At 30.1% G+C, this 18,484-nt stretch overlaps 1 protein-coding gene and 1 long non-coding RNA gene across 2 annotated transcripts in view; both read right to left on the bottom strand.

Moving 5' to 3' along the window:
• Positions 1 to 18,484, bottom strand: part of LOC145332344 (nephrin-like) — a 255,389-nt gene that overhangs the window by 110,294 nt on the left and 126,611 nt on the right. The window contains exons 6-8 of the mRNA XM_080177334.1: positions 15,270 to 15,334; positions 14,479 to 14,589; positions 12,487 to 12,556 (exon numbers count right to left, since the gene is read on the bottom strand). Coding sequence (XP_080033460.1) covers positions 12,487 to 12,556; positions 14,479 to 14,589; positions 15,270 to 15,334 — 246 coding nt within the window. The remainder of the gene's footprint in view (positions 1 to 12,486; positions 12,557 to 14,478; positions 14,590 to 15,269; positions 15,335 to 18,484) is intronic.
• LOC145331794 (uncharacterized) lies at positions 12,971 to 13,883 on the bottom strand. The gene is made up of 2 exons (XR_013883908.1): positions 13,433 to 13,883; positions 12,971 to 13,089 (listed from the first exon to the last, which is right to left on the bottom strand). It is a non-coding gene; the product is annotated as an uncharacterized LOC145331794 (long non-coding RNA).

Genomic DNA, 18,484 nt, shown 5'->3' with positions numbered 1-18,484 from the left:
ATAAAAAGCACTAAAGCAAGCAATTTAGTATCTTGACTAAAAAGTTGAGAAAATGGCCTTTTTATATTACTTTGTCTTTTTGGTTTTGTAATGGATGTAAAAATTGTTGTCAATTTAGTTTGCTTACATGAAACTCATTTATTGGGAGGTTCGTTCAACCAGTAGAAAGGAAGAGGATGGGGTAATGGGGAGGGATGGAGGGTACTTTAGCCAGCTGCTAGTATTTCTTTATTAGAGTATATGATAAACTGGTGTAAGATCAATGTAATAATATATTCATCATAAGTTTACAGAGAAAAAAACCTAAAGTGGAGAAAAAAAGGCCTAGTTATCTTACTCAGCTTTATTGATTTGGTAATGTATTCTAATCTGAATGATTCTAACCCTATGTTAAACCTATTTTTGAAGGAAAAGTTTTATACAAAATGAATAGTCATTTCCAGTATGGCTTCGAAACTGATGAATGTCCGGTGGATTATAACAGGTTTCCAGCCATACTAAATAATCGACGAAGCCCAATCTGTCCCACTTTTGAGCAAGACAAGGGAAAAGAAAAAGGGAAGGGGGGGGGGGGGAAGAAAATCTCTTCAAAAGAGATGGGAGAAAAGGGAATCGTCTTGCTTCAAAGTGAGACAGGGCTTCGTCAGCCTTAGCGTTCGGTCCAATTGAGACTAAGAAAACTTGTTTTAATCTTTCATTTTAATATCCACGGAAAACTGTCTATAATACGATGGGGTAAATAACTTTAAAGGTGTAATATTTTTTTTTAAATTGAAAAAAAATATCTAAGAGGATATTGCTAACTTTGAATACTTTACAGTCTAATGTTATCGCCAACTATGAATAATGTCACAGTTTAATGTCATCTCCATCCTTGTCTGTATTATCATTTATTTATGAGAATACAAGTCTCCAGGCCCGAGCTGGACCATTAAGTTTGCCTAACATCGATTTATTGGAGTTTTCAGCGTTGAAAGATTGGATTTTACTACATTATGTAAATATTTTGCAACAAGGAGCTACATAGAATAATATAGATGGAGAGGCAAGTAGCTAATATTATGAAAACATGAAGCTACATAGAATAATATAGATGGAGAGGCAAGTAGCTAATATTATGAAAACATGAAGCTACACAGATTAATATAGATTGAGAGGCAAGTAGCTAATATTATGAAAACAAGGAGCTACACAATTTAATATAAATGGAAAGGCAAGTAGCTAATATTATAAAAACATGAAGTTACACAGAATAAAAGGGATGGAAAGTCAAGTAGGTAATATTATGAAAACATGAAGCTACACAGAATAATAGGGATGGAAAGTCAAGTAGCTAATAGTATGAAAACAAGGAGCTACACATATTAATATAGATGGAAAGTCAAGTGGCTAATAATATGAAAACATAAAGCTACACATAATAAAAGGGATGGAAAGTCAAGTAGCTAATATTATGAAAACATGAAGCTACACAGAATAATAGGGATAGAAAAGTCAAGTAGCTAATAGTATGAAAACAAGGAGCTACACAGAATAATATTGATTGTGAGGCAAGTAACTAATATTATGAAAATAATGAGCTACACAGAATAATAATAATGGAAAGTCAAGTAGCTAATATTATGAAAACAAGAAGCTACACAGAATAATATAGATGGAAAGTCAAGTAGCTAATATTATGTAAACAAAGTAGCTAATATTATGAAGACAAGAAGCTACACAGAATAATATAGATGGAAAGTCAAGTAGCTAATAATATGAAAACAAGGCACTTCACAGAATAATATAGATGGTAAGTCAAGTAGCTAATATTATGAAAACAAGAAGCTACACAGAATAATATAGATGGAAAGTCAAGTAGCTAATACTATGTAAACAAAGTAGCTAATATTATGAAAACAAGAAGCTACACAGAATAATATAGATGGAAAGTCAAGTAGCTAATACTATGAAAACAAGGAGCTACATAGAATAATATTGATGGAAAGTTAAGTAGCTAATATTATGAAAACAAGGATCTACACAGATCAATATAGGTGGAAAGTCAAGTAGCTAATATTATAAAAACATGGAGCTTCATAGAATAATATAGATGGAAAGTCAAGTAACTAATATAATGAAAACAAAGTAGCTAATATTATGAAAACAAGGAGCTACATAGAATAATATAGATGGAAAGTCAAGTAGCTGATATTATTAAAACAAGGAGCTACACAAATAATATAGATAGAAAGGCAAGTAGCTAATATTATGTAAACAAAGTAGCTAATATTATGAAAACAAGAAGCTACACAGAATAATATACAGAGTGACCACTCAAAATTTACAAATATATAGTACATTTATAGTACATAAAAATTTTCATATAGTACCATATAGTACACAAAATTTAAACTAATATAGTACCATATGGTACCAAAATTTTAACTATTTATGTAGTAATACCATATAGTACCAAATATTAAAAAAAAGTACCTATATATCTTATTAAATAAAGTAGTAAGGGTTTATGTCTGAAGCTTAAGATCTCATTAACTACTGAACAATTGGGTTAGCAATTTTAGGTAAGCTTCACTGAGGTCGTATGTAGGTTTTGGGCTATTTAATTTTCAGAATTATGTCTTGGGATGTCCTAGAATCTAGGTACTTAGCTGCTAGTCTATAATGCAAAGAAGCTTGATGTCTGTCCGTCTAAAGATTAAGAATTTGGTAACTGCTGAACTGAATGGGTTCTACTCTCCAGGGAATATACATACTCGTCATATAGTGGTTTTAAGCAATTTTTGTGGGGTTGGTAAATCCTAACCCCCTCAAAAAAAAAAAATGATATCCCGCACTAAATTTTTTCTTGTAAGTAAAAAGTAATTGCTGAACCAATTGGGCTCTACTCTTCAGAGAATATTTGTACTGTTCATGTGGTGGTTTTAAGCACAGTGTGGGGCAAAGCCGCAGAGAAAAAAAAACAAATAAATGGGATAGGAAATCCCCCTTAACAACCCCCCCCCTCCAAAAAAAAATTCACCCAAAAATGGGATATTCCTAGTAATTTTAAACAAAAATAGTTTTCCTTAAAACTGAGGACTTTTTAAAATGAAATAATAAGGTTTTTGTGAAATGATGAGGGAGCATTAAACAATTTTTTTAATTGGTGGAAGAACCGAACACTAGAAGACTTTTTTTCAAATAAGTCCTAAAAATGAACATTTATTGCGTAATTAAAGGGACTGTGAACGAGAAAATTTCTCATCAGATTATCAAAGTATGTCCAAGATTGGGGAAAAATTTCCAGACTATAAAAATGTGCGGTTACTTGTCTTTTTTTCCTTCTATAGCTAACACTAAACTTTTGACATAGCTCTCTATTTTTCACAACAGTTAAGCTGACTTTTAATACAATCCTTGCTTTAAACCAATGTATAGTTACTTAGAAATTGATAAAATAAGCAATAATTTTTATTGAATACCAAATACAATAATAAAGCTAGAAACAGGTTTTTTTTCATTAGTATCCAAGTAACTTTAGATAGGTGGGCCATCTAATTAAAAATTTGTAAATAATAAAGGTGCAATATTTATTTATAAACAGTCTGATAAAAGTGTAAGCTAATTCTCCAAAGTGGGTTATTTATTGTCTAAGACAATAAAAAAGGATATTATTATTTTAAATAACCTCTGAGTTTCAACCCTTTGTAGACAGTGAGGACGTTTTTAGGGATATTATTATTTTAAATAAACTCTGAGTTTCAACCCTTTGTAGACAGTGAGGACGTTTTTGGTTGATCAGTGTAGTGAAATGTGCTTAGAAAATGTTAAGATATGATAATAAGATGAGAAATTTTTATGTCCACACTCCCTTCAAAGATGTCGCACATAACGGTATTACTTAAAATTTACAGTGAGGATCTAAACCTATACATTTCACCGACTCAGAATTACCAATTTTTTTTATAATTCAATGAGCGTGCTGTTCCAACCAGTTCCTTTCATGATATAATGACTATTGATTCTCAAAAAAGTGTTCTGGTTGCTTTTGTTCAGCAATATGTCAGTTTTGATTTTCATAAAAAAGGGAAGGGTTCCCTCTGGAGGAGAAAATTTTTTCTTCTTTTAAAGTATGGCTTTATTTACCTTCCTGAAGAGTAGATTAAGAATCAAAAAATGGTTTATAAAAATATTGACCCTTGAAAAGTTATCCTTAAATAACTCAAAATCTGCTGATTTTGCTAAAACATCCAAAATTGTCAGTCTTTTGAGGATAGCCCTTTCTATGATCAAAATCTTTAAAAATTGTTTTTTTAAATTCTTTAAGATACTCTTCAGATCTACTGCAGTTCACGGTAAAATATTGCTGGTAAGCAATATTTCCAAAAATCTATAAATTTTAAAGGCTGCTAGCTGCCAAACGGCTAAACGTACAGATCATGCCCGCACACTGTTTTAAGCGGCATAAGAAGGCCTACAAATAATCTGGAATAGCCATAAATCAATAATGCATAATTATCTCGCAGTGCTGAGAAATGCGCGAAAAAGACCTATTTTACGCGTTTTTTCTTCAGTGAAGCTTTCCCTGTGCATAATTGGATCTTGGCTATTCCAGATTATTTGTAGGACTTCGTAGGCCGCTTAAAATGGTGTGCGGATATGATCCGAACATTCAGCCGTTTGGCAGCTAGCAGCTTTTAAAATTCATAGATTTTTGGAAATATTGCTTACCAGCAATATTTTACCGTGAACTGCAGTAGATCCTACTCTTCAAAGCAAATTCAGGAAGGTGTATAAAGCCATAACAAAAATTCTTTTTTTTTATGAAAATCAAATTGACATATTGCTGAAAAAATCTACCAGAACACTTGTTTTGGTGTCAATTGTCATTATATCATGAAAGAAATGGGTTAAAATAGTGCGCCAATTTTTTTGCATTTTGAGTCGGTCTACTATACATACACCTCCAAGGTCCTACCCTAACCCAGCAGGGCATTCTTTACTTAAACTAACTTGGTCATCTAGCAATATACAGGAAAAGCACTAATTAAAAATCTATTCTATGTATTCAGTCGCTTCAGCAATCATAAATATATGAAGAACAAAAAGAGTTTTAATATCTTATAAGAAATAATAAAAATCATTGAAGCAAAAAAATATATGATCAAGGTGATTTTAATAGTCATTGCATATTTCAAAGCTTATAATTTTACTTTACATAACCATATCACTACTCTCTATATTAGTATGTATTAGAGCTGAAAGTACATTGTAATATTACAAACAATATTATAATACTTTGGTTGGTAATAAGTTTTAAAATAATATTAAAAAAATTTCATATAGTACCAAAATTTTAACTCATATAGTACATATAGTACCTAGTTTGTCATATAGTACCATATAGTACAAAATTTTGACTATATAGTACATAAAGTACATATAGTACACAGTGGTCACCCTGAATATAGATGGAAAGTCAAGTAGCTAATACTATGTAAACAAAGTAGCTAATATTATGAAAACAAGAAGCTACACAGAATAATATAGATGGAAAGTCAAGTAGCTAATACTATGAAAACAAGGAGCTACATAGAATAATATTGATGGAAAGTTAAGTAGCTAATATTATGAAAACAAGGATCTACACAGATCAATATAGGTGGAAAGTCAAGTAGCTAATATTATAAAAACATGGAGCTTCATAGAATAATATAGATGGAAAGTCAAGTAACTAATATAATGAAAACAAAGTAGCTAATATTATGAAAACAAGGAGCTACATAGAATAATATAGATGGAAAGTCAAGTAGCTGATATTATTAAAACAAGGAGCTACACAAATAATATAGATAGAAAGGCAAGTAGCTAATATTATGTAAACAAAGTAGCTAATATTATGAAAACAAGAAGCTACACAGAATAATATAGATGGAAAGTCAAGTAGCTAATACTATGAAAACAAGGAGCTACATAGAATAATATTGATGGAAAGTTAAGTAGCTAATATTATGAAAACAAGGATCTACACAGATCAATATAGGTGGAAAGTCAAGTAGCTAATATTATAAAAACATGGAGCTTCATAGAATAATATAGATGGAAAGTCAAGTAACTAATATAATGAAAACAAAGTAGCTAATATTATGAAAACTAGGAGCTACATAGAATAATAGTAATGGAAAGTCAAGTAGCTAATATTATGAAAACAAGAAGCTACACAGAATAATATAGATGGAAAGTCAAGTAGCTAATATTATGAAAACAAGGAGCTGCATAGAATAATATAGATGGAAAGGCAAGTAGCTAATATTATGAAAACATGAAGCTACACAGAATATAATTAATGGAAAGTCAAGTAGCTAATATCATGAAAACATGAAGCTACACAGAATAATATAGATGGTAAGTCAAGTAGCTAATATTATGAAAACAAGGAGCTACATAGAATAATATTGATGGAAAGTCAAGTAGCTAATATTATAAAAACATGAAGCTACACAGAATAAAAGGGATGGAAAGTCAAGTAGCTAATACTATGAAAACAAGGAGCTACATAGAATAATATTGATGGAAAGTCAAGTAGCTAATATTATGTAAACAAAGTAGCTAATATTATGAAAACAAGAAGCTACACAGAATAATATAGATGGAAAGTCAAGCAGCTAATATTATGAAAACATGAAGCTACACAGAATAATATAGATGGAAAGTCAAGTAACTAATATTATGAAAACAAGAAGCTACACAGAATAATATAGATGGAAAGGAAAGTAGCTAATATTATGAAAACATGAAGCAACACAGAATAATAAAGATGGAGAGGCAAGTAGCTAATATTATGAAAACAAGGAGCTACATAGAATAATATAGATGGAAAGTCAAGTACCTAATATTATAAAACATGAAGCTACACAGAATAAAAGGGATGGAAAGTCAAGTAGCTAATATTATGAAAACATGAAGCTACACAGAATAAAAGGGATGGAAAGTCAAGTAGCTAATACTATGAAAACAAGGAGCTACATAGAATAATATTGATGGAAAGTCAAGTAGCTAATATTATGAAAACAAGGATCTACACAGATTAATATTATATAATATTATATAAACAAATTACAAAAACTAGTAGCTACAAAAGAACAGTGATCAATTTGCATGTAGACGAAAATAGTTTCCACCAATTAGGCCAGGTAGTGGGCTGGATCTATACTTATACATTTATTATTCTATGTAACAAAATAATGAATAAAATCAATTGTATCTCTTGATTACTTTTCTCACGAAAAGAAGAGTTTATCTAAGGGATCTAAATGGTTAAGACAAAGGCTGATATATTGATATACTTCCCCATTAATGATAAAAAAAAACCCGCTCTTCAGATTATATTAAGTGGCTTAGAACGTTTTGACACTAATGAACCAAACAATCAAAATTCAATAAAAGTCCCTAAAGTTGTTAAGCAAACGAATAGGAAATATTGTAATAAACAGTCTAATGTCCCCACCTGTACAGACAACTATATCCTTTTCAAAATACTTCATCTTAAACATATTTATTAGTTTGAAGTCGATAGGAAACTCTATCAATGCTACACTTGCCCGCTAATGATTATTATAGCAGCAACATGTTGCCTTGCCTTGAAAAATTTAATCAATATTTTTTTTTTACAAAATTGATTTGTTTTCTATTGGAAATTTGAATACATTAAAGTGTTCACTTAGTACGGAAATCTTTGTATTACGTCTTAAAAAGAATAATCCCCCAATCTTTAAACTCTTCCAAGGACCTTCGAGAAGCTTAATTTTAAAGGAGAACTAAATCGGTTCAGTGGTTAGCGAGATCCTTCGGAACAGACAGATCATGGCACTTTTATATAAAGATATGTAGAAGGACCACATAACAGGTGAATTATAAAGTATCTTATCTACACTAATGAAATGCATAAATAGTAAATAAAAAGTTGCAATAACTATTTTTAATTTCCCCCCTACAGCTACTTTATAATGAAAACTTTTAAAAAGCGAAGCTTTTCTATAACTAGGGTCGGTCCGTACGTCCTACCGAAACGGATTGCTCTTTTCGTTAGAATTACATAACAGTTAGAATAGCACATCTATAATCGTTACCTGAAAGTCCGTCCGTCCATTTTACACATGCTCTTTTTTATAACTTTTTATCATATTTATTATTGAACTTTAGGGATCTTAAGGGATAAGACAATGAGTGATAAATTTTGTACATTCCTTATGCTAATACATAAAATTGCCCCTTTTGTAGATTACCATAAGTAGATAAAACGTTTGGACACTCAATATAATGAACCAACCGAGTCCTCAAAAAAGAATAAGAAAACCTTATCATAAAATTTTGGAGACTAGTGTAAAAAAAGCCCAATGTTCCCTGCCTTCCTGATTGAATATACTTCTCTATACTTGATTGGATAATTCTTAAATAACATGTTCCGCCTGTTTTTAGAAGAAAGCATTTCCCTATAAATTATTTATTATTGTCACCCACCTGATACAATCGATATATTATTAATGAGATGTTGCATCAGATTTTCACGTACTCTGATAAATGTTAATCGCAGCTGGCTAAAATAACCATACCCCTAATTACTATCCACTCCCCTCCCTTATATAGACGAACTGACCAAGAAGGTCCATATTAGCAAGCTAAATTGACGACGAATTTTCCCCTGTATCCATTGCTGTTACTAATGAAGCTGCAAAAAAAGTTTACCCATTGAGGGAGGGAGTGGACATTGGAGATATTATGAATACATTCTCTCATTAAATCTTGATTGGGTTGAACAAACTATAGCAGTGTTGAAACTTGACAATAGCTAATAAATTGATGTACATCCCTAATGATGATACAAAAAATTACACATCTGTACTCTGGAGTGCTGAGTTTACATAACCAAAAATAAGGTCAACTGAATTTGAGTTTCCATTTGTGTACGTATCACCTTCATCCTATCTCAATGTTTACTACTAGCTAAAAAAGCTTCAAACGTAAAAAAAAAATGCTGTACAACTTCGGAAATTAGGGAAGAAATAGGCAATCAATTTTCAGTTGATCAAAAAATAACATGAAGTAATTGCAATCAAAATAAGAACTTTTCAGATGCTATTTAAGTTTGCTTTTCAATTAATAATAACAAGGATGACAATACCCATAAAAGCGAAGCTCTAAAAACAAAATGAAGGACGAACGAACATTAACCCTTGCAGTGTGTCAGAACTTCATAAGCAGGACATTAATTAAAAGCGAAGCTTTTCTATAATTAGGGTCGGTCCGTCCGTACGTCCGTCCGTCCGTACGTCCATCCTTCCGAGATAGTTAGCTTTTATTCGTTAATTTAGGCATGTTAGAATTGTCCTATCGATTTCAAACTTTGTATGGTGATTCCTGTAGTAGTTAGGTACGATTAAGAAAGCGCAGCAACTCTATAATCGTTACCAGAATGTCCGTACGTCCATTTAAACATGTTGATTTTTTTACTTTTTTAATAACAATTTTTTATGTGTTAAAATTATCCGATTGATCTGATTTTTTGATTACTGATTCCTATTACAATAAGGTTCAATATTATTAGCGAAGCATCTCTATAATCAAGTATTAAAAATGTCAGTATGTCCTAAAACATAATTCTGTATTTAAGAAGTTTTGCAACAAATTTACCTATAACTTTGTCAAACCTTATATTTTCATGTTTTGTATATTCAGTTCTGATACTCAACAAAAGTTAATGTTCGTCTGTCATATCGTTTCAGAGCTTCGCTTTTATGGATGTTGTCATCCTTGTTTATAAGTCTAAATTTGTTGCAAAATTACATAAATGCAAGCTACATCTATCTATCCAACTATCTATTTATGAAAAGAAATTATGATATAAAAGAGAACAACTATCTATTTGTCTATCTATCTATTTAGTTATGAAAAGAAATTATAATATAAAAGAAAACAACTATCTATCTATCTAGTTATGAAAAGAAATTATAATATAAAGAAAACAACTATATATCTATCTAGTTATGAAAAGAAATTATAATATAAAAGAAAACAACTATATATCTATCTAGTTATGAAAAGAAATTATAATATAAAAGAAAACAACTAAATATCTATCTAGTTATGAAAAGAAATTATAATATATAGAAAACAACTATATATCTATCTAGTTATGAAAAGAAATTATAATATATAGAAAACAACTATATATCTATCTAGTTATGAAAAGAAATTATAATATAAAAGAAAACAACTATATATCTATCTAGTTATGAAAATAAATTATAATATAATAGAAAACAACTATATATCTATCTAGTTATGAAAATAAATTATAATATAATAGAAAACAACTATCTATCTATCTATCTAGTTATGAAAAGAAATTATAATATAAAGAAAACAACTATCTATCTACCTACGTATCTATCTATCTATGTATCTAGTTATGAAATAAAACAACTATCTATCTATCTAGTTATGAAAAGAAATTATAATATAATAGAAAACAACTATCTATCTATCTATCTAGTTATGAAAAGAAATTATAATATAATAGAAAACAACTATCTATCTATCTATCTAGTTATGAAAAGAAATTATAATATAAAGAAAACAACTATCTATCTACCTACGTATCTATCTATCTATGTATCTAGTTATGAAATAAAACAACTATCTATCTATCTAGTTATGAAAAGAAATTATAATATAATAGAAAACAACTATCTATCTATCTATCTAGTTATGAAAAGAAATTATAATATAAAGAAAACAACTATCTATCTACCTACGTATCTATCTATCTATGTATCTAGTTATGAAATAAAACAACTATCTATCTATCTAGTTATGAAAAGAAATTATAATATAAAAGAAAACAACTCAACAGAAAAAAAACTTTTTTGATATGACAATACTATCGTCACTTCAGCGGTGTTTTAATAATATCACGAATTCTATGTTAAATAGCAAAAAAGTTTCATTATATACCCTATTATAAAAGTAACAGGATGTTTGTATGTCTGTGTTTCTGTATGTAGCGTAGGATCTTGTAGGGCCAATATTGGTTTTCTTTCAAGTGAATTTCCTTATAGAGATAAGACAATGAAAAATAAATTGATGTACATTACAGCCCCATTTATGATAAACAAAATTATCCTTTCTAAAGATTGACACTTCTAGTTTGGAACCAACCAATTAAATTATATAAAAGTACAATTGATATTACGAAGCTAAATAACTTTGGATACAAGTGAAATTTAGAACTTTTTAGAACATAAGATCTTAAAGCTAACTAGATTTGAATCAACACTACAATAAAAGTTAAATTTCTAAAGACAGTCAGATATATAAAAATTACAGTAAAGTAGCTGACTTACAAAGCCTGAAAATCTAATGTGACATCAATGTATTAAAGTTTTCATAAATTGTCTTATATAAAACTTTTAATATTTAGAAAAACAACTATCTTTTATATTCACTGAAAATATAGAAAAAATTACCAGTACATAGTAATAATTAATTTACTTTTTTTTTTAAATTTACATTATGATAGGTAGATATGTATAATTCAAACAGCTACCTGACCAAAGTGGCAGAGACCCTTTTCTTCTGCTAGATAATTGATGTGTTTATATTTACGACGCTATTAGCTGTTTTTAAAGACCCAATATAAAATCAGGACAGGGTCCCCGCCCTGTGGGCATAGTTACATATAGCCTTTTCCTCGTCTATTCTTTTACTTTAATTATTAAACCATGGTTCGCAATCCTAACTATCAAAAATAACAATAAAAAACAAATAATAATAATAATTTAAATCAAATAATAATAATTTAAATCAAGGGGAAAGAAGGACCTGGAACTATTCCAAGGCTTAAATCTGAAAATTAAATGGCCCAAAACCATCCCGAGACTTATGTCAAGGTTGCATAAAGTTATTGATTTTTAAAAATAAAACTAGATTAATTTGATGAATGTATTTATGTACAAATTTCCAGTAATATCTATAGAGTCGACAATATTTAGCTTTATTTTGAAGTTTATTATTCTGCTTAATGCAAAAACGTCCTTTTGTCATAGTGTGTTAGAATACATTTTACTCTCTTTCTCTCTCTGTTTCTCTTACTCCAGGGATCTTAAGTGATATGACAAAGGACGATAGATTATTGTCCACAAAATTAGCCCAAATACAAGATTCTCTCTCTCTCTCTCACTCTCTCTCTCTCTCTCTCTCTCTCTCTCTCTCCTGTATTATTTTTGTTTGTATGTATGTTTAGTTGTGAAGCTACTCTATATCACGCACGTAGGGAAGGGACATTGGAATATAAAATACAATATTGCCAAAAGTATATCCATTTATCTGTCTATTTATTCTTTCTAAATAAATGTTCATTATTTTCTTTAAATGTATCCATCCATCTACCTAGCTTTCTATACATCCATATATCTATAAATCTATCCATCTATCTATCCATCCTACCTTATAATGCTTGTATTCAATATTTCCGTATTGTCCATCACCCATTGAATTTCTGGCATTGGTGAACCGCCTGTAAACAAAATTTTGATAACCTGTTAAAATTTATAGATATGATTTAATTCTACTATTATAGTATAAAAAAGCAACATCAAAATCAAGTCAATTAATTTTAAATATTTTAAATATCAAACTGCATTTTTCAAATGTCATTTATTATTTTGTATTATTAATAATTTTTTTGTTTCATTTTTGTACTTTTAAATCTATCTATTATTCTGCAATTAAATTCTATCTACCTATGTATCTACCTATCTACCTATCTACCTACCTATATATCTATCTATCTATCTATCTATCTATCTATCTATCTATCTATCTATCTATCTATCTATCTATCTATCTATCTGTTTTGGGAAATTTTAGCCCCTTTTAAGCTTTATAGAACACCTTTAATTTTGAATACCAGAATTTAAATAAATAAAACTTTTGTCTTTACATTATGTGTATTTACAGTAAATTAATCAAACAACAAATTATTAATAACACAAAATAGGTAGGTTTGATGAAAATCTTCCAACTGCAGTAGTTCTAACCATTGTTGAACTATAACAAATAATATGTTAAACAATTTAAAATGATATTTCCATAACCTTTTTGACTAATATTTTGACTAAAACCTTACAATTTCCTAATAAATATAGCAAACGGAGCAGTTCGCCAATATTTATGAAGAAATCACAAAATAATAACAAAATACATGTGCGTTTAAAAGTTAACACAATTAAACTTAAAATAATAGCTAATTCTTTAGAATTCAGGCTCAATAAATTGTTTTAAAACAATGACTTAAGCTAAAAATATGCTTTAAATAGTTAAATATCTACTTATTGTTCAATGTTCACAGAAGAAAAATACTCTAATTGTTAAATGTTAAAATTCTACTTACCAATTAGCTGCAGGCATGGGGCTTTCTGTAGAAAATTGGTTACACTTTAATCCACTAGGTTCACTCAACACAGTTTACTTCTTGTTACTTAATTCTTAAAAGGACCTTTACAAATATGAGTAATTAGTACAATTAAATTAGTAGAGGAATAATTTGAAAATAAAGGGTGAAACGGGGCAGTTCCACAACCATTTATTATTTAAATAATAATTTGCTGAGAGTAGTAAAATTCAACAAATTACAATTCAATACTATATTCCACTCCTAATTTATAAACTAAAATTGCCCTATAACACAACTAAATAAAACTAAAATACACAAACTTAAACTAAACTTAGATATTATTTGATAAAAACTAGCACAAATATATCTCTGGTGTGTACTTAGTTTCTAAAAGACAATTAATGTTTACTACTTATTCAAAGAGAAATTAAAATACTACTACTAAAGATTCTGTTGTACACTGGCTTTTTATACCCTTGTTTGTTTACTTAGAAAACCGGTTTTTAAGAATGTACTTTTATGAAAAATTCATTAAAAATTCGATTTTACTGTTATCTTAAAAACAACGATTTTCTCTTCATTTTAAGCTAAAAATTAATTTTTAACAAAAATGTTGATTTTATAGGCATTTTTAAACAGCGTACACTTTTTTTCATAGAGCAATATTAAAGAGGAGTAATTCAATTTACTCAGTGTAAAAAAGTCATTTTTTATCCAAAACACTATCTATCTATCTATCTATCTATCTATCTATCTATCTATCTATCTATCTATCTATCTATCTATCTATCTATCTATCTATCTATCTATCTATCTATCTATCTATCTATCTATCTATCTATCTATCTATCTATCTATCTATCTATCTATCTATCTATCTATCTATCTATCTATCTATCTATCTATCTATCTATCTATCTATCCATCTATCTATCTATCTATCTATCTATCTATCTATCTATCTATCTATCTATCTATCTATCTATCTATCTATCTATCTATCTATCTATCTATCTATATATCTATCTAACTATCTATCTTACCTATGACAAGACATGTGAGAGTAACATTATCTCCTATCCTGTAGGGTCCAATCTTACTGCTAGAAACTCTGTTGGTGGACCCATCAATTATGGTTGGCTTCTCAGGGGGCACTGAAACAAAAATATCAATTATAAATAACTGTTTAACATTGAAAAAGGAAAATTAGTAGCATAATAAAAATAAGCTTAAATTAGTACCCCTTCAGAATGAAGGTAGGGGTTAGGTTTTTTTTTGTAAGAAAGAAAAAATTCTTATTATTTTTTTCCGGTGGGGGGGGGGGGGTTGTAATAGAGTTTAAAACTTAAAATGCAGAATATAAATTCAAAGCTATAAACATAATTGTATATTAAACTGTTGCACAATACAAATACAAATACATAATTCTGTTTAAGGACATACTTTCATTTTAAGAACTTGATTATAGATATTCTTCGCCTTTATTTTTATTGTACCTTCTTGTCACAGGAATGATTGTAAAAAAAAATCTGACGAATAAACGATAATTTTAGGATGTTTTCTAGAGCATAATTAAATGTTACGTAAATCATCATACAAAGTTTGAAATTGATAGGAAAATTCTAACAAGCATAAATCAACATAAGATCTAACCGTGAAGTACAGACCCTAACTATATAGATGCTTCGCTTTTTAAAAGCGAAGCTTTTCTATAATCAGGGTCGGTCCGTTCGTCCACACGTCCGTCACAAACGGATAGCTTTTTTCGTTAATTTGGGCATGTTAGAATTGTCCTATCGATTTCAAATTTTGCATGGTGGTAAAAAACACCTACCAACAACTTTCAGAGTGACAAACTGGTTTCTCGTGAGCGCATCCCCGTCAAAGTCAACTCGACACCTACGAAAAAAAAGATAAATTTCAGGCATGGATATAAAGTTCGTGAATATGGTCCTAGGACAAACGCAGGAGTCCCAAACGTCGGAGTAGACAAACGCAGGAGTGGACCCTTAACCTAACCTAACCTATTTTTAACCACGTTTTAAGTTTTTGAAATGTCTAACCACTGCGGGGGGCTTATTTGTATATTCATATCTTAACCTAACCTAACCTGTATAGAAATACTTACTTAGATTAATATTTTAACACTCCTACGTTTGTCCACTCCGACGATTGGAACTCCTGCGTTTGTCGTGGAACCGTGAATATATAATGACGGGAAAAATTTAAACCGCATTTATTGGTCAGTTCGTCCATCCAGTAAGTTTAGGAGGGATGGGGTACCATTATTTTAGCCAGCTGCAAGTATCATTCTATTATATCATAAAATTAATATTGTTAATACACTTGGGGCTAACAAAGCTGGAATTATTTTTTTATTTTTACCATAATTCCTTTAAATTTAAGCTAATTAATGTCACCTTGACTAAAGAATGACGTTTGATATTAAAATATATTTTACAAATCAGAAAAATTGTAATTAAAGTTCCAGTAAGGCTTCGAAATCGAATATTATTAAAACCGGTTCTCAGCCTTAATGTGTTGCTTCGTATTACAGACAATTTCACCCGAAAATTAAAAAAATCGTAAAAATACTGTTTTAATCTTATAATACGGTGTAATAATTAACTATTCTTAATTCTTATAAATCTTCAATATTTGAGTATTTGTTCCCGCCGTTTTATATGTTTTATTGTGAGAAAAATGGCTACAAATTAAAACTAACAAGACGATTCCATCAACGCTAATAAATTTTATATTAGTACAACACATCTAACCAATGTACACAGTATTAAATGTGATTATTCTGGCAATAAATCAATAACGTTTTAACAATATCATAAAAATCACTTAATTACGAAAAAAATAATGGCTTTTTGAACTTTAAATTCTTTTTTGATCACCTCACCCCTCCTCCCTTCTTAATTTGTATGGAATTCATTTGTACCTGATTTTATATGTCAGTCTTTTCAGACAACTATTGTAGAGTAGCTTCGCTAAAAAGAATAATTTTTGCTTGGTCCCATGAAAAAATTAGCACTATATATCCAAGGATAGTTATTCTTGATAATATAGATTTTAATCAGTTACAATGGATATTACAGTGGATATATTGACAGGGGAAAATGTGTCTAAAATTTATGTTGCTTATATAGACCTTAGTTATTGGTAAGTTCGTTCATCTAGTCGAAGAGGATAGGATGGGGTAAAGGAAGGGTGGGAGGAGGGAATTTTGGGTTATCGGTATTTTGCCATCTTCGAGTATAGGTTCATTAGAGTACATGAAAATCTGGTGCAACATCCATGTAATAATATATCGATTCTAGTTACTTTACTGATATAATTTAGTTTTTAAACACCCCAAGTCTAACTTTCATTTGAAATTGGTAAATTGGGATTTGATTCAAGAAATAAAACTAAATCCAGTAAGAGAGGTGACATTGGGCTGTTTATTACGTTTTCTTTTTCGTTTGCTAAACAAATTTTGGGAGTTTTATTAAATTTTTATTGGTTGGTTCATGAAGTGTCCAAACGTTTCAACCACTATGAATAGTGATGCAACGGCCATTTTCTTATCCCTTTAAGCCCCTGATTAAGGCGCCTAATGTGTGTAAATGATTCTGAATGTGACTTTCTATTTGCTATCACATAATTCTTTTTTATTTTATTATATTTTAATAAATGATCTAAAATTACATGCTTTGCTTACTATGTGTAGTGCTTGTATAGGGACATAGAAATAAGTAAATATATAATACAAAGTAGAACGATGTCTGTGTGTGTGTGTGGATCTCGCTAACCACTGAACCGATATGGTTTTCCTTTACAAGAAGCTTCTCATATGTCCTGGAAAGATTAATAATTATTTTTGGGAAAGTGACTAGTATCCTCCCCCCAAAAAAGTTTATTTACTTTTTACTTTTAAAGCTAAAATTAAATGTTGAATTAGTCGACTTTTACCTCCCTTCCCTCCTTCCCAAAGTTGAGTGCCCCTAAAGGCCTGTAGGAGTGCCCCTAGAGGCCTGTAGGGACGTATCCGCTAGTATGTAAATATTGTACAGTAGCTTTGCTAAATAAATTATTGCCAGCCGAGTCAATAAAATATATAAAAAAATAGTTTTCTTTCATTTGTTCTACGTTTTACAATAAATTATATTATTATTTTATAGTCAGGCACGAAAAGAAAAGTATATTACATATTAATAATTTGTTTCTACTATATCTAATATTCATTTATTTTTGTTTCTTTTTCTCTCCTTCTTTCTTCTTTACTAGCGGCACGCCCCCCCCCCCCCCCCTAGAGGCCTTTAGGGGCACTTGAGGAGGGGGGAGCCGAATTTGATAACCCAATTTATTATTTTATATTTTAAAAGAAAAAGGTTAAAAAAAATTGGAGGGGGGGAATTTTTCTTAGAATGGTGGTGGTAACCTCCCCCAAAATAATTATAAACCTTCTCGTGACCTATGAGAAGCTACCCTGTTAAGGAGAACACGATCGGTCCGGCGGTTAGCGAGATCCTTCGGTACAAACACACAGACAAACATCATGTTACTTTATAGTACAAGGATGTGTATCTGTCTGTCAGTCTGTATGTCTAGCTTTACCGCTGGATCGATATGGTTCTTCTTTACAGTGAAGCTGTTTATAGGTCTAATGAAGTTTTTTTTTTTGGGAGGGTTTCTCCCACCTGCCGATGTAAACATGCACATCGCCTCTCATTCGCTTCCCTCTAGTTCCTTTAAGGCCTCTAAGTACGCAGCCGCTAGTCAGGTGTTTTATAGATAGTCAGGTTTTCTTTTGTAGGAAGCTAAAGATCTTGGAAACTGCAGGTACTTTTTGGTTGTGCTTTACAGATTAGCTTTATAAATATATAGGGGTGGTTTAAAGTTATTTTCTTGTCCTTCACAGTAACAGGATATGTGTTTGTTTGTCTGTCTGTTTGTTTGTACCGAATGATCTCGCTAACCGCTGAACCAATAAAGTTCCAACACCCTTCTCTCTGCAGATTATATAATAATTTCTAATATTTCCCGGGAACACGAAATCAA

The sequence above is a fragment of the Acartia tonsa genome, chromosome 11 (assembly GCF_053477335.1).
Source record: "Acartia tonsa isolate MP-2025a chromosome 11, ASM5347733v1, whole genome shotgun sequence".
Lineage (NCBI taxonomy): Eukaryota > Metazoa > Arthropoda > Copepoda > Calanoida > Acartiidae > Acartia > Acartia tonsa.
Note: the sequence above shows the minus strand (reverse complement) of the source record. Positions and strands in the feature narration are given on the sequence as shown.